At 45.2% G+C, this 17,081-nt stretch overlaps 1 protein-coding gene across 3 annotated transcripts in view; it reads left to right on the top strand.

Annotated features, from left to right (window-relative positions):
• Nucleotides 1-17,081, top strand: part of TEAD1 (TEA domain transcription factor 1) — a 67,375-nt gene that overhangs the window by 44,984 nt on the left and 5,310 nt on the right. For 2 of the 3 annotated variants that reach the window (XM_057385959.1, XM_057385961.1), the window contains exons 3-9: nucleotides 2,061-2,195; nucleotides 2,386-2,432; nucleotides 2,785-2,846; nucleotides 3,963-4,087; nucleotides 10,649-10,822; nucleotides 15,533-15,673; nucleotides 16,531-16,683. In XM_057385959.1, the coding sequence (XP_057241942.1) occupies nucleotides 2,061-2,195; nucleotides 2,386-2,432; nucleotides 2,785-2,846; nucleotides 3,963-4,087; nucleotides 10,649-10,822; nucleotides 15,533-15,673; nucleotides 16,531-16,683 (837 nt within the window). Of the gene's footprint in view, nucleotides 1-601; nucleotides 919-2,060; nucleotides 2,196-2,385; nucleotides 2,433-2,784; nucleotides 2,847-3,962; nucleotides 4,088-10,648; nucleotides 10,823-15,532; nucleotides 15,674-16,530; nucleotides 16,684-17,081 lie in introns of those variants that run through there. The other variant, XM_057385960.1, reaches the window with a different exon arrangement.

The raw sequence follows: 17,081 nt of genomic DNA, 5'->3' as shown, positions 1-17,081 counted from the left end.
CTGCAGCAGCTCTGGGCTCTGGGGAGGCAGAGGAGGCTCACACGGGGCAGAAGGTGGCACAGATGAGCCCAGGGCTGTTGGAGCTCTCAGGTAGCTGAGCAGAGGGCTCACATCCTCACATCCCCACATCCTCACATCCTCACATCCCCACATCCTCACATCCTCACATCCCCACATCCTCACATCCTCACATCCTCACATCCTCACATCCTCACATCCTGCAGGTCCCATCCTGCAGAGCACAAGGAAGGATGCTGAAACAGCTCCTGCCCTCTCCACTGCTGCTCCCAGGGCTGTTTTAGCTCTGAGGGCTCACATCCTCACATCCTCACATCCTCACATCCTCACATCCCCACATCCTCACATCCTCACATCCTCACATCCTGCAGGTCCCATCCTGCAGAGCACAAGGAAGGATTCTGGATCAGCTCCTGCCCTCTCCACCTGCTGCTCCCAGGGCTGTTTTAGCTCTCAGGTAGCTGAGCAGAGGGCTCACATCCTCACATCCTCACATCCTCACATCCTCACATCCTGCAGGGCACAGGGAAGGATGCTGAAACAGCTCCTGCCCTTCTCCACTGCTGCTCCCACCCCAGGGCTGTGTCCACAGGGATCCTCACACAGCTCAGGGGAACACACACAACAATTCCTCTCATTCAGCATTCACAGCGTGCACACAGAGAGCTGCGCTTGTTCCTCCCCAGGTTTTGTTGGTTTTATTTTTTATCCTTTCTTTAACCCTTTTAATGAATCAGTCCCTGGGTGAAAATAATGCATTTGTTTAAAGCTGATCTTTAATGTTGAGCAYACTGCTCTTCCTTTGTCTCTTACTATTTTGTTCATATTTTGCTAAGAGTCCGCTATTSTACACAAGCATTTTAATAAACTGTTTGTTGTTGTATCCAGGTAACAAGCATGGTAAGTATTTTGACTAAACCAAGTATTATGTACCTTAGCTGTGCTTGGCAGTATTTTTTGGCTAGCCTTTCCTGTACTCTCAGCCTGTGCTGTTTCTAAAGGAGCTATTCAAAGGAAGGAACTGCTCACCTATAGTACTACATATAGGAGCTTTAGAGGAAGCATATGTGCAAAGTCATGTGTACATGAGAGCATGCATCTCTTGCCAGCATGCTTGCTACTTGGCTTGTAAAATAAAACTAGAAAAAAAAAACCAAAAACAACCCAACCAAAATGTCCTTGCCTAATACTGCTTGTGTTCCTTCATTCTAAGTGACATCCCTAAATATTAGTACTTATTAATATAGTTGTTCTGGATGAGTAAACACTCTTTAGCAGAGTGTTATTGTTTAATCATTTTCCCTGGTTAATGCTGTTGCATTGAAGCCTTTCCCCTCCTGTCCTGTGCCATATTTGTGGCAGTCACTCACTCCAAGTGCTGCTCTAATACCAGTAACCAATAACACCCCACCTTTTCCCAAACTCGTTCCTGTGTGCTTGAAAACAGCAGGAATTTGGTGGCTGATGGCTTTCTTTGGGAGCACTGTAAGCCAGTAAAAATGCCACGACTGAAAGTGTTTGTGGCCTAACTTTCTTGCTTTCATGAAGCTGAATCCAAAATGTCTCTTCAGCCYTTTAGCACGAAGAGAACTGTCCTGTTTGTGAGCCAGCTGCAGTTCTGTTCCCATTTTATAATGGAACACGAAAGGCAAACTTCTCTTAGATGGAGATGCTGGAGCTGCAATCTCAGTGCTCCCTGTCCTGCAGGCAGAGCTGAGCCTCAGCAGCGTGTCCTGCTTAGTCCAGCCTGGTTTAAAATCAGCCCAGAATCACAAGTGGGCAGCAGTTTGTTCTCCTGTGTGTTGGCAGAGCAGACTGTAAGAATTCAGGTTACCATGCATGTCTGACAGGAGGTTGTGCATTGAGGTAGTTGGAGTGTTAGCCTCCGTGCTGTATTTTTTTTTTTTCCTGCATGGTTTYGCTATGTTTGCATTTTCTGTGTGGCTTTTTAAGTTTTTTAGTTCTGTGCTTGTAGCTGCAGTTATTTAACGCCGTTGGTTGTGCCAAATGTTTTAAGACTCGGTGTAATTGTCCTGTTGAAGGATCAGACAGCAAAGGACAAAGCACTCCAGCACATGGCAGCAATGTCATCAGCTCAGATTGTCTCAGCCACTGCCATCCACAACAAGCTGGGCCTGCCAGGAATCCCCCGTCCCACCTTTCCTGGGGCACCTGGGGTAAGTCAGCAGCAGAAACCCCAAAAAATCCCTTTATTCTCTAACAGTGTTCAGTGGAAAACTGAGACAGAATGAATGGATTAACTCTCTGACTTGTGTTTGTGAAAGGAATCATGCTTGTTCAAAAATACCCAAAGCCTTCCAACAGAGACAACAACTGTGGGCCTGTTTTCTGTTTTTGCTCTTTCAGTTTTGGCCGGGCATGATTCAAACGGGGCAGCCTGGATCATCACAAGAGTAAGTGTGAAAATTCACAGATCTTTCTGTAGGCAGTGGTGGTTTGGGCATTCTGTGCTAGCAGGGAAGTAAGAACTTGCAAATCTCCCCAAAAAAGGAAGCAAAGATGGTTTTAGGGAAAGAAGGAATCTTTGAGGTGATGTGAAGAAGCGCCAGTGAGATCCTGGTTTTGGGATGCTGGGTGTAATTCTCATCCCCCCTGTGCTATCTGTGTGTTAAATAAATTATCCTCTGCAAGGAGGGGATTTGTTTTGGGTAAAGGTCATTGCTCTATTTTCCTGTGCTGTGTGAGTCTGTTGGAATTTCCTGCAGATAGCACGGTGTGTGATTTCTGTGTCCCTCTTTATTCCAGCGTAAAGCCATTCATCCAGCAGGCCTATCCCATWCAGCCATCAGTCACAGCTCCCATTTCAGGTAATGCTCCCATTTATCCTCTCCCTTGAAAATATTGGAATTTTGTGTTGAATGTGATGTGTTAAGCTCTGACACTTCTGCATCTCATGTTCCCTCTAGCCAAAGCAAACACCAACCCCAGTGTCCCATCATTTTAGGGATTATATCTTGGGAATTATACTTTTCTTTCCATGTTTTTTTCTCTCAGAATAGGATTATTAGTATTTCTAAGTCAGTCAAAACTCATGCTGTCTGTAGGCTCTCCCTGCCTCTCAGCCCAGCTCAGGATCATCTTTGTTCTCTCACTTTGCTGCCTCTCCCTGCCTCCCTTGTGTCTCCCAAGATGAGCTTTGCCTTTCCCTCTTCCTCTGCAGTTTTCTTTCCCTCTCATCTAATTTTCTGCAATGACAACCAAGAGATAGCATTTATTCCTTCTCTTGAGGTGAATTAGAGAGGGTGGTTAACATCCCTTCTCTATCTAGATCATGCCATTCTCTCTTTATTATCAATTTAAAACCTTTTTTTTTTTTCTTTTTAGAGAATGATTCAGCTCTCTACAGTAATTATTTATTATTAGCTGTAGCATAATGATGCCTAAAAGCTCCAAAAGAAGTCAAGACCCAATGTGCAAATAGYAAGAGACAGTGCCTGGCTTGGAAACCTTGTACTCTAAATGGGAGAGGGGAATTGAGAGTGGCAGGAGAAATAGGCAAAAAGAGAGGTGATTTACTGGTAACGTGGGGCACATAAGGAGCCAGAAATGGGGTGAGTTCTGCTGACTCCAARGCACAAACACCTCCTGAGAGTCCTGATGCCATTTCCAAGGAAGGGTGAAGCTGTAGGTGCAGGTGAAGCCTCTGTAAATCTCTGTAATCAAGTTCCTGTTTATACAAAAATGAGTTACAGCCCCAAGGAAACAACCCAGTAGGACTTTTCTTTCCACCATTATTAGATTGCTGGGCTGGGACCTCTTTTTCTACATATTGCTCTTGAGTTTTTCCAATTTTAACTCGCCCTGAATTAATCACTTGTGAAAATTCATAYAAACATCCAAGGGCTAGGTGCATAATTCCCAATTATATTTGAGCAAATACAAACTGAGCAAGTGTTCTTGATGAAATATTTCCTTTTCTGCAGGTTTTGAGCCCACCTCAGCCCCAGCTCCCTCGGTGCCCGCGTGGCAGGGCCGCTCCATTGGCACCACCAAGCTCAGGCTGGTGGAGTTCTCAGCTTTCCTCGAGCAGCAGAGGGATCCTGAATCWGTGAGTATTTACTGCCCTGGACTTTGCTGCCCCTCAGCTTTGTCCTGCASCCTCTGCAGATGCCATCCAGGGTTAAATCTGATGGAATATTCCTGGTGTGTCCGTGTTCAGTGCTGCTCYGTGCAGTATTCCTCTCACCCTGGAGTGCATTTTCYTCTTTTTCCCCRTTKACAGCAGCAAATGCCTCTGTGAGTGCATTTTCCTTTCCTGCCCTCTTTTTTTCCTTTCCTTTCCTTTTCCTTTCCTGCCCTCTTTCCCCATTTGCAGCAGCAAATGCCTCTGTGAGTGCATTTTCCTTTCCTTTCCTTTTCCTTTCCTGCCCTCTTTCCCCATTTGCAGCAGCAAATGCCTCTGTGAGTGCATTTTCCTTCCCTGCCCTCTTTTCCCCATTTGCAGCCTCTGTGAGTGCATTTTCCTTTCCTGCCCTCTTTTCCCCATTTGCAGCAGCAAATGCCTCTGTGAGAGCAGGCAGGGTTTGCTCTGGCTCCTGTCTCTGCTGACCTACTTTAGCAGGTGGACCAAACTGCATTGTGTTCTTGGCAAGAGTTCAGTGCTTCAACTCTCAGTTAAAGCCTAATCTATTTCCTAACTGAAACAAAATCAAGGACTTGCACAGAAAGTGTGCATAYTGCATGTTGGATTTTTTTWTWATTATTATTTTTAATGAAGTTTTAAATTTTCTTTTGGATTTTCAGTCTGCATACTGTACCTGCACAGGTAGTTTCTRAAGTTGGCTGTAAWGTTTCATTTACYCCAGTAAGCCTTGAACCTTGACATWAATCATCAYATATTTACCACAGTTATGTGTTCATTACACTGCTGGCTTTTCACAGAAAATGACATCAAATATTTTCTTGATCAAATGCGCTTCCAGCATTTTATTAAAAACGGGTGACCCTTCCTCTCTCTTTCCCCCTGCCCAAAATCAGGCCAGAACTCTATCACCACCCAACAAAAAAAAGTCCTTTCTTCTCTTCCTTTTTGAGGGTTCTTGCTCTTGCTGTCACATGAATTTAAATTGTGAACACTTCAGTCAGCTTCACATTTAAAACATCTATGTAGGGCTATAAAGGACATGGCTGATGGACATTKTCAGTGTTAGTCCACCCATCCAAACTGTCAGATTGTGTTAGGTCCAAATTTCAAAATGCATTTTAAAAAGCGGTGAAGAAATAAAACATTCTTTATGTTTTAATTCAGGTTTTATTGTCGTTGTAAAAGGACTTTGTGAGCCCAGGGAGAATTGTGCCTGAGAACCAGAAAGGGAAAGCAATTGCTCAAGGGCCATAAAAACAGCCTGCCATCATTAGCCAAATGCAGTAAAATCCACCAAAGTTAATCAAACTACCTAAGTGATGAAAAATAAATGAGATCTTTTCAAAAGCAGCCCTCCATCCTTGAACAATATCCATTGTTGCAAGGATTGTTTATCCTTTCTGCACTCCCTGTAAACAGTACAAAAAGCAGTTCAGCATTTCACTCACAGTCCTTGCTTTGGTGTCTGTGTGATGTGAAAGGAGAAGAAAGCAAACTCACATCAGGATGGAGAAAGCAAACTCACATTAGGATGGAGAAAGCAAACTCACATCAGGATGGAGAAAGCAAACTCACATCAGGATGAATGTCTGGAAGCCACAGCCTCGGGATTTGAGGTCATTTTAATCTGGAACCAGAAGAAGTTTTGCCAAACACAAGGCTCATTTATTTTGCCGTGCTGGAGAGCTGTGTCAGCCCTGGGATGCAAATGTCAAACTCTGGGAAATGTTCATTTTCAAGTGTCCATGGTCAGAAATGCCAAGAAAACACTCGAAGGGGATCCTGTATTGACACAGGCTCCAGTCTTGATCTTGTGCTGGGGCAGCAGAGAGCCCGTGCAGCAGGATTCCTGAATTCCTGGAGACATTCCTGGATTCCTGGAGATATTCCTGCATTTCTGGAGATGTGATGGCAATCCCAGCAGGACATGGACCTTCCAGGGAGGGTTCCTGGAGAGATGATGGGAATCCCAGCAGGACATGGACCTTGCAGGGAGGATTCCTGGGTTCCTGGAGACATTTCTGGATTCCTGGAGAAAATCCTGGATTCCTGGAGACCTTCCTGGATTCCTGGAGACATGATGGGAATCCCAGCAGGACATGGACCTTCCAGAGAGGATTCCTGGAGACATGAAATCCCAGCAGGACATGGACCTTCCAGGGAGGATTCCTATATTCCTGGATTCCTGGATTCCAGCAGGACATGGACCTTCCAGGGAGGGTTCTGTTTTTAGGTGGGCTGGGAAACCCACCGTAATAAATAAACACCATTTATTCCCCAAAGCCAGCCCACAGCTGGGAATCCTCCTGGGGCCTGGCTGTGCTCTCCCTGCTGCCTTCCTGCAGCTCCTTTCTCCTTTTCTCCARCCCCACTGGTGCTGGGGAGCTTTCCCAGCAGAACTGGAATGCAGAGGGTGTGTGGGTCGGGCTGGCACGGGGTGGGGTGGCTGTGCCTGTGCCCCACATGTCCCCAACTCGTCCTACAGCCTCCCCACCCTACAGCCACCCCAAAACTGCCTGACCCTCACACGTTGGGAAATCTGCTGTGCCTGCTCTGCCAAGAGCAGATAATGACACACTCCCATGTTTATTTGTTCCTCTGCTGCATTCAGGGGAGATGTAGATGGCCCTCCTTTGATAAGCAACCATTCAGTAGTTTGTTTTCTTGTGCTGTTGAAATGCATGGCCCYGTGCCCTGCTTGCTGTGCACTGTCTAACCTCCCCTCCAAATGGAATTAATAATTCCCTCCATTTGCATTTCACAGATGTACCAGTGCAGTCTTTTGAGATGAAGGAGCATTATCACTCACAATTGACAAACCAAGAAGTTCAGGTGCACAAGAATGAATGGGCCACTGATTTTGAGGGTCCCCTTTGATTTGTCATGAGCTTGATTTTGCAGAATGCTTAASATTATTGAGAGCTTCCTATAGTCAGGCATCATTTTCCCATCTGAGCTCTCAGCACTTCTGGAGCTGGGACTGCAGAGTCTTAAATGAGCCAGGCCAGAACTGAAAGATGATYTTCAGTGCTGCAGAAAAGCTGATGGAAATGTTGTGTAAGCACCTTGCCCACCCTGCAGGTCCTGGTTCCACACTCCTGTGGCAGTGGCTGGGAAATGCTGTCATAAAAGGTTCAGGAGCTGACCTCCCTCATCACCTACCCCTCCATTTCTGCAAACATAAAATTGCCAAAAACCTCCTTTTACTTCACATTTCTGATTGARCCCCTGTGCAGATCCGGGCAGAATTCACGGAGGTCCATGACAGAGCAGCTGTAAGGGAGCACACAGCACAGAAATTCAATTAACACTTCACAGGAAAGTGTTAAAAACCTTACCAACAGGAGTTAGTGCAGGCTCCAGTTACAGCATTAAAGTATCACTTTTATAACTCCCAGTCTGCTTCAGTGGAGGACAACAGCGGCAGGAATTAAATATTCAGTCACTGGTGTTTTGGTAGAAATAAAAAAAAAAACTTGTTGGCAGACAGAGCGATTTTCTTACATCAGCAGGAAATTAAAGAGTTTCAGATTTACGAGATAGAGCGAGGCAGCAGAGCTGAGGCTGGCAGGGTGCAGGTTGGAGCTGAACACAGATTCTGATCCACCAGGGGCTGGTTCCATCCACCCCATCCCCATCGGGCTCTTTTTGTCCCCAGAGCACAATCTCTGCTCAGGAGGTGACTCCAGGCATGGCCAGAGGGATTTGGGGGGGTTCAATCACTACAGAACCCTTCCTCTGGGGTGCTGTGCCATGAGCAAAGCCATTCCCTCAAAAACAGCAGCTCCTTCTCAGAACAGCTGAGCTGCCCTCACCTTCAGCACCCACATCACCTCCATGTGCTCATCTGCATGGTTGTGTGAGAATATTCCTGCAAAACTGCTGGGGAGCTGTTACAAATGCAYGTGCTGGCTGATAAAACAAATTAAGGTGGTTTGTCTTTGTTCTGCACCAGCTTGAATGCTTGCATCTCCTGCCATTGGCAATTTGTCTTGGTTCTTTTAAATTCCTGAGTGGATTATAATTTTTCTTGTTGTGTTRTTTGACAACAGTCATATTTCATGGCTTTACTGCATTCTTTGGATAGTTGGGATTTTTTTAAGGGAAGGAGCTCAGCTTTCAGAGGCAGCCATCTCCAGGGCATGTGGTGTAAAGCAGACACAGGAGACCCAGCTGAAAATGTTCTTCCTATTTTTGTGTGCTTAGAAAATGCAGGATTTGACTTGTGGTGGTTTATGGCATCTAAAGCACATTAKTGCCCTGATGCCAGATGCAAATCCTTTAAATGCTGTAGTGTAAGTAAATTCCTCAGCAGCTGAAGTACTTCATTGACTCTGGGACACTCAGTCTGAACCAAGAGTGAATTCTCACTATAATGAGGATGTTTTTAAGCTGTTCAGACACCAATGGGCTCCAAAATATAGGCAGAAAACTTTGCTCCTTTGCCTYCATGCATCAGTTCCTGTTGGGGAGTGTTTGGATAAAAGTGAGGGGATCATTCCAGTACCATTTACTCTGCTCCAATATCACATTATCATTGTTGGTTCGCAGAAATATGCCATGTCTAATTAGATTAGCAATGATTGCACTTAGCACAGGAATTGCAGCAACATAAGGAGAAAATAATCACACATTGCAATATCAAAATAAACATTTCTGTCCTAAGAATGTTGTCAGGTGATGTCATGCCATCTGTCCTGCTGTACCCGCTCAGAAATTTCTCTGCAGCAGCATCTGGTGCTTTGGCCAGCTCTGCAGACAACTGTGGCAGCTCTGCAGCTGCTCCAACTCTGCTTTTWTATTTCAAGAGCATTAAGGCTTCACGCTCCATGTCCCTATAAATGYGTTTGCTTTTTCTGAAGTTTGGATACCGAGCAGTTTTGTGTATTTGCCTGGTTTGCAGAATMAAGTACAATGTGTGAATTGTCTGAGGAATTTGCAGTGGCCACACTGTGAAATGCAGMTCCCCCTTCCCTCCACAGACTGCTGGGGAGGAGGACACTTTACAGCAGAATCTGAGCCCTCAAGTCTGCTTCCATAAAAATGTGGTTATTTGTACAACCTGGAACAACTCCAGCAGAGAAGAGTGAGAGGAAACAATCCCCTTTCCTTTTTACTTCCACGACGTTAAACAAGAAATAAGCTCTGCAAAAAAACACAGGCTGTATATCATTTGTGGCCCCACACCAGCTGAGTGTTCTCTGGTTCTAAATTCAGATTTCACTGTGCTAGATGATTTTTTAATAGATTTCAATTTCATTTCCTAAGTGCACAAATCCAGCCAGTCCATTTCCTTTTCCCCAGAGTTTTGGACATCTGCTAGGGAAGACTCTGCTCACACCARAGGAAGGCTCTGAGTGGTTGCCCAATTCATTTAGATTTGTCACTTCAATTAGTTCATTCAGCAGGTACATTGTAAACCAAATAGCTTAAATGAGGTTTGCTTTGGGGTTTTAAATATTTTATTTGTGCCTAAGCTTTTGGGAATAGCCCCTTCTATAGAGCATCTCTTCATTGTGACAGGGTTTCCTGATGTTCATTGACTGCATAACTTTCCCTTAACTGAGATGGCAAAATGGTTTGTGATCTGCATGGCTAAAACCCCAAATTTGAATCCTGTCCCTCTGGAGCTCCTTCACTCTGCTCTCATGGTCCTGGAGGTGCTGCTTGACCCGTGGAGGGTCTTTGGTGTTCATCCTTTTACTTTGATTTCGGTGCTGAAAGATTCTCCTGGAGGAATGGCAGTCCCTAAAAAATCATTTTGGGCTCTTTAGGAGTGCACTGTGTGGGCCAAGGCAGGGAAGGCATTGCAGAGGTGATGCTGTGATTGTGATGGGGTGATTATGGTGGGATGATGTTCTGCAGGGATGGTGATCACAGAGGGATCCCGAGGGAAGGAAGGAAGGGGGAAAGGGGGCTCTCAGTGCTGCATGGGCCGAAATGCAGGGGGACACACAGTGAGGACACACAGTGAGGACACTCAGTGAGGACACTCAGTGAGGACACTCAGTGTCTCAGCACAGAGTAACTGGCCTTGTCACTGCCATCCTGCAGGCAAAAGGAAATAAATCCCTGCTGTGTCTTTTAGCTGAGATGTGCCACAGACAGAGATTTGGGTTTTTTAATGGAGATGTGCATAAGAGAGCTCTGTGGCACGAGCAGAAATTCAGGCTCTGAGCACACAGGACATTAAAAGGCAGTTTACAGCAGAAATAGGCTTTTCTCGTGAGCACATTCATCTTTTTGTGCTCAGGGCTCTTCACCAGCACTGGGCCTTGCAGCATAAGTCACCCCTTACAAAACCCGTGCTGTGGGGTTTGCAGCAGGGACACAGATTTTTGATTTTATCCCTGGTTCACAGACACAATCAGTGAAGCTGTTCACAGAAACCATTCTGCAGCAAATCCCACGAGCAAAGGGGGCTCATTCATTTGTTCCATCCCCTGGGTGGGATCACACACAGTCCCTGCYATAAGAACCCCCTGCTCTCCTCCTGCAGCTCTGACTCTCTGYTTGTCCCTGCAGTACAACAAACACCTCTTCGTGCACATTGGACAYGCCAACCACTCTTACAGCGACCCTCTGCTCGAGTCCGTGGACATCCGTCAGATTTATGACAAATTCCCGGAGAAGAAGGGCGGCCTGAAGGAGCTCTTTGGGAAGGGGCCTCAGAACGCTTTCTTCCTGGTGAAATTCTGGGTGAGTAAGGGGTGGGATGGGGGCTGTGATTGGGACAGGGGGTGTGTGGGGTGTGCAGTACCTTTAGGGGTGTCTGTGAAAATTCTTCTGCTGTTCCCTCATCCTTGGGGTGGGCTCACAGCYCCCAGGAGCAGAGAGGAGATGTTCCTCAACTGATGTGCCTCAGCTCTGCCTGGATCTGCATGCTGGGCAGGGTCAGTGGGACCCAGAGCCCATTTGGAGATGGGAACTGGAGTCAGTGGCACCCAAATTCCCATTTGGAGATGGGAACTAGGCAGGAATACCCAGACCCCATTTGGAGATGGGAACTGGAGTCAGTGGTACCCAGATCCCCATTTGGAGATGGGAACTGGAGTCAGGGGTACCCAGATCCCCATTTAGAGATGGGAACTGGAGTCAGTGGTACCCAGATCCCATTTGGAGATGGGAACTGGGCAGGAATACCCAAATTCCCGTTTGGAGATGGGAACTGGAGTCAGTGGGACCCAGATTCCCATTTGGAGATGGGAACTGGGCAGGAATACCCAGACCCCATTTGGAGATGGGAACTGGAGTCAGTGATACCCAAATTCCCGTTTGGAGATGGGAACTGGAGTCAGTGGTACCCAAATTCCCATTTGGAGATGGGAACTGGGCAGGAATACCCAAATTCCCGTTTGGAGATGGGAACTGGGCAGGAATACCCAGATTCCTATTTGGAGATGGGAACTGGGCAGGAATACCCAGATCCCTATTTGGAGATGGGAACTGGAGTCAGTGGGACCCAGATCCCCATTTAGAGATGGGAACTGGACAGGAATACCCAGATTCCCGTTTGGAGATGGGAACTGGGCAGGAATACCCAGATTCCCATTTGGAGATGGGAACTGGGCAGGAATACCCAGATTCCCGTTTGGAGATGGGAACTGCCATCTAGTGGTCCCAGGGAAGGCGAGGAAGGCTCGGGAATGGATCCTGGATCCTGCTGTGAATGTTCCGAGGTGCAGCTTCTGCCATCATCTTACCCAAAAAGGACCAAGCAGGGCTGTGACTGAGACAGCTGTGAGCTTTGGAGAGTGCCAGGGCATTTCCTGAAGCACATCTGCTTTCTCCTTGCCTTTTCCTGCTGCTCCAAAACTTATCAGAGCAAGGGTGAAAAAATAATCAGAATGGAGGGCTGGGATGCTGCGTGTTGATCTAGTTGTGATAAACTTCATTGAGAGGTTTTTCTGATAGTATTTACAAAATCTCATGTTGGCAATATAAACRTAAAATAATAAAGTCGTTTAGGTTGTAAAAGGCCTCTARGATCATTGAGTTCAACCAYTGGCCAACCKCTAAACTACTAAAGCTTCACCCAAAAGATGAGTTTTTTGTAGATCAGGACACAGGAGCTGGGCCACAGAGAGCAGCAGAGGCACAGAAATGCAGTGCAGCTCTCAGAGGTGAGTGTGCAGCTGTGACATGGCACAGTTCAGCACTCAGGATGTGCAGGCAGCTCCTGAAATCCAACATTTCCCAACCTCGCCGTGCCCTCCAGCATAATGGCCTTTTGATACAAATCCGTGCTCTATTTATTTAGGGATTAAAAACACACAGTGCTAACATCCTTCTGAGTTCTGCATTACAAATGTGGTGAGGACACTTATCTGAGCCATGATCTTAAAACAGGCCCGTGCATTTTCTCTCTCATCGAGGGAGTGAAGGTACCTGGGGTAGTGTTTGAGTGCAGCAAAACTCAATGAATCTTCCAGAAATAAACTTCACACCAGTGCTCCCCCCCAGTCCTATTTATATCTAGGATTATGTAGAGGAAAAACAGAAAATAGCTGTTTAATTAGTCATGAGAATGAGATCCTAAACTCTCAGCTCACTGTCCTTTATTTCTTTCATTCCTGTAGGGTATTTCTTCAGAAAAAAKGCTGCTGTTCCCATTTGTGTGTAAGCACACCTTGCAGGAACGTGCTGGGATTTTGTGTCTCTGCACTGCCAAATGCTCTGTGCCAACCTGAGCTCTGATTCTGCAGAATTTGGAAGCAAATGTGTCTGAAAGGAAGAGGGAGGTTTTCTCATTCGTGACATAGGAGAAACCAACTGATATAAATCAGTGTTGGGCTTTCTACAGATCTGATCCACTGGCTTAGTTTTAAATGTTTGCAGTAGCTTGAACTGTTCTAACTGAAGAAAGCTTAGTCAGAGCTCACTGCAACTCTGAAACAAAGACCAAACTCATCTGAAGATGCGTGGATGATATTAATTGATGTTTAAAATGAATGCCTCTATTTGCAGGAATCTGCAATGCAAACTAGGAGTTTTAGAAAGTRATGCATATTATAATTAGGGCAAGCTTTTAAAGATGCTTTGAAGTCCTAAACATTTTTGAAATTCAAATGYGGGATGGAAATAAAGGAATCTACACAATAAAGGGGCATTAAATTATGTCTCTCAAAATTTCACTGTTTTATAGATGTAAATATATGCCATAATTAGTGGTAAGTAACATGAGGAGGATAGTTAAGTTTATTCCTATTCTTATTCAAAACAGCTGTGGCATGAAAAGTAATGCTCCTTCTCTTTGTGATACACTGGAACAAACAATTTCCCCATGTAATCAGTGTTCAGAAATGGCTTGTGCCTGTGGTCTCCTCCCACCCCCTCCTGAATTTACCCCATGTGCCTCCAGCCATCTCAAAAGGTGCAGAAATTCTTTGTGCCCTTCATTCACACACACACAATTGTGGCTACTGTCTTTTTTTTTTCTTTTTTTTTCTATTTTTACATGCAATTTATATTGCATAATCCAGAATTTTGGAGTTCCCTGCACACACACAGACTCACACACTCTCCAGCTTGACTGGCAAATGATCTGCAGCAAATGGGAGCAGCAGTGTGAATGGCTCTGTGGCAGCATGCAAATGTATGCAAAACAAATTAGCCATGGAAGAAAGCACCATGCATGTGCCTTTCCCAGCGAGGATCTGTGCTCCAGGAGGAGCCCTGCTCAGATTTGGGGATGGATAAGGGGTGGAAGGGTTGGGCAGGCAGAGCAGTTTGGCCTTTCCATCACAAACCCAACCATGTGGCAGATTGGACCCCATTCCTGAGCTGCACAGCAACTGCCAACTGCCCAGATGGAAAAAATTGCTCCATGATTTGGAATCTCTGCTCTTTGGAGGTGCTTTGGGGAGGAGGAGGAGGAGGAGGAGGAGGGGAGCATGGTGCAGTCATATGAGTAACACACCTCCCTGCAGTCAGCATTGCTCCAACCTATGTGTTGTTAATAAGTGACCTTATGTGCTTAATTTAACTCCTGAGTGCCAGTGCAAACTGTCCTGACCCTCCCAAACCCCACTGGTTCCAGTAGGTGCTGTTTTCCCTCTACTCAGCAGGATGAATTCAGGCTCCTCGCMGCAGTTTTTGCTGGAGTTGCGTTTTTGTCAGCCAAAGCTGTTATTATTACACAAGAGCTCTMCCCTCTGCCCCTGCCTGTAGCACAGAGCCCAGGAGCTCTTGGGAAWGGGATGGAAAGATGTTTTTTTAATTGATTTTTACTCTTTATTTTGGTTGCAGCCGCCTCTGTTTAGGTGCTTGCTCTGGCACACTGGCAGAGGTTTCTCCATGCAGTGCATTGGACACTTGGTGCTCTTAAAATGTAATATTTCCAGTGTTACCCATTGACAAACTCTGCTTTATTAATGAATTAATCATGCTCTTACAGTGCAGAGAGGGTGCCAGAAAGCTGAGTGCCTCTCCTGCCTCCAAGTGCATTCAGCTAATACAAAACTCAGTGCTCAGAAATAAATCAAAATAGTTTTACTCTTGAAAGTTTTAAAAAAAAACTTAAAAAAATCCATTTGTGGTTTTGTTTTTTCCAGTTCTGTTGTTGTTATATTTGTGTAGTCTTGCCTGTCACGTAATACAGACAGCAAAGCTCACAATTAATGTTTGSCTTTGGACAGCACCAAGCTTGAACCAGAGCATCCCTGTCAGGGGTTTATTCATTAGAGACCCCACATAATTGTGATTTCACCTCATTGGAGAATTATTCCAGCATTCATTGCCATCAGAGCTGCCAGCCCCTGCCTTGTTCCACRTTTTGGTTTTGCTTAGCTTTAGCTTTCTGCCTTTGAATGTCCTTTTCTGCAAGATTTAATCTAGAAGAAGACTCTTCCCCAAGCAGCAACATGCAGCCTATGACAMGGTTGTGGAAAAACTTCCCTTGGAAAAAGTAACTGGATGGAGTTTCATTAGTCATTCACTACAAAGGATGTTCTCCAGACCTGAAATCATTCTTGTAACTGTTTTCTGAACACTTTCCAATTTTCCAACATCCCTTTTCAGATGTAGACACAAGGCTGGAATCAATACAGTAGTGAGGAGCTCAAGCTGAACACCAGGGCATTCTTGTCTAACACATCACCTTATTCCCACTCAAAGCCACATCTGTGACTCTCACAGCCACAAAATCACTATGACAATACCTTTTTTATTTTTTTGTCTTAACATTTTGGACAAGGAGAAAAAGGAGAAAAAATGTATTTTAATTTCTTTAGTCTGAGAAATGCAATTTAGCTTTCAGACGGCCACATGGGTTMCCTTTCCAGGTTAAATGTCTGCAGAGAAATACAACAATTAGAGTTTTATTTTCAGTGGGCTTCAAAATCGGAAGGCAGCAGATAAAAAGTCAAATGAAAAATCCAATCTTCACCATCCATCACTTTCTCCCAACAGGCCGACCTAAACTGCAACATCCAGGATGACACAGGGGCGTTTTACGGAGTCACCAGTCAGTACGAGAGCTCMGAAAACATGACAATCACCTGCTCCACCAAAGTCTGCTCCTTTGGAAAGCAAGTCGTAGAAAAAGTAGAGGTGGGTGTTGTGATGATGGGATAGGTGCTTTTATTTCTTTTTTACCTTTCCAAAACCAGGCCTATGTGGCGTGGTCAGGGCTCTGATGGTTTGTGGTGCAAAGCCCCACACCCACATCTGTCGTGTACAAAACTGATTTTGTGGGGGAATTTTAGCCTAGAGCTGAAGGCTGAGCCTTTACAGATGTCCTGGTCACTGTTTACGTCCTTCTTATACTGAATATGTTTTCTAACCATGGTGACCATAAAAAAGGKTTTTAATAATTTCCATTATTAGAGAAAGCCAGAAGTCCTCATAACGCACTGAGTGGCTGATCTGAGCAGTTTGTACCTGGAGAGCAGAGTCACAGCCTGACCCTCCTTCAGCAATCCAAATCAGGCTGGTTTTCTTCTGGCTGCAGTCCTGCATCTTTCTGTAGTTCATAAATTGCCTTTTAAATCATGCAATGATATGTTTGTATGTGCACACTTAAGCATAAATGTATAAGCTTATTTTTGCTTTCTTCTTTGCAGACAGGTGCCTCAAAACTGCTGTAAAATCATCTTACCACAGCATTTTTGGCTTAATTCATTTTTATTTAACTTTTCCTTTCTATAATCCTCACCTGTTCAGTTTGCTAGTATGCAAGTTAGAGAACAAGCAGTGATATTATTATTTTTGATGATTAAGGGCCCTTGAATTTTTAGCAAGACATTGCATAGCTCAGGCAGGGAGTCAGCAAGCAGCCCATGTGTGTGTCTGAGCCACTTTTTCCTATCTACACAAAAAAAAGAAGAGAAAAACAGATTTAGCAGTCACTTTTTGCTTTCTGTGAATTATCACATTCCAAATGCTCTTAATTTTTATGTTTTTTTCAGACTGAGTATGCGAGGTTTGAGAAYGGCCGGTTCGTGTACAGGATAAACCGCTCTCCCATGTGTGAATACATGATCAACTTCATCCACAAGCTGAAGCATTTACCAGAGAAATACATGATGAACAGCGTCTTGGAAAACTTCACAATTCTATTGGTATGGACTGGCTTTTTATTTTTCCACTTCTCAAATACTCTCAGGCTCTGTGTGGCTTGCTCAGCTTGTAATGTTAGGAACAAGTTCCCAAATCCCTTTGTCACCTTGCTTACCAAACAAACCCACTGATTTCAGAATAATTCTGTGCAATTGGGCGCTGGAGACGTTCAGGATGAGAAGGCAAATGTGGTTATTTCCCACAGATTTTACTTCTCTCTTTTTGCCATTCCAGTCTGGGGTTTGTAGAGAGCCTGAGGCAGTGACTGTGAACCATCACTTTGGTCTCTCGTGTCCTTGCTGGGGCTCGGTTACAGTGCTGTAAATATTGGTGGTGTTCATCAGTTCTTGGGCAGGGAAACGGCCCAGCATGAGACATAAAGCACAGAGAATGGTCCTTG

The sequence above is a fragment of the Malurus melanocephalus genome, unplaced genomic scaffold, assembly GCF_030028575.1.
Source record: "Malurus melanocephalus ecotype Western Australia unplaced genomic scaffold, MMel_1.1 scaffold_894, whole genome shotgun sequence".
NCBI classification, from domain to species: domain Eukaryota; kingdom Metazoa; phylum Chordata; class Aves; order Passeriformes; family Maluridae; genus Malurus; species Malurus melanocephalus.
This window is presented reverse-complemented; position numbering and strand designations above follow the sequence as displayed.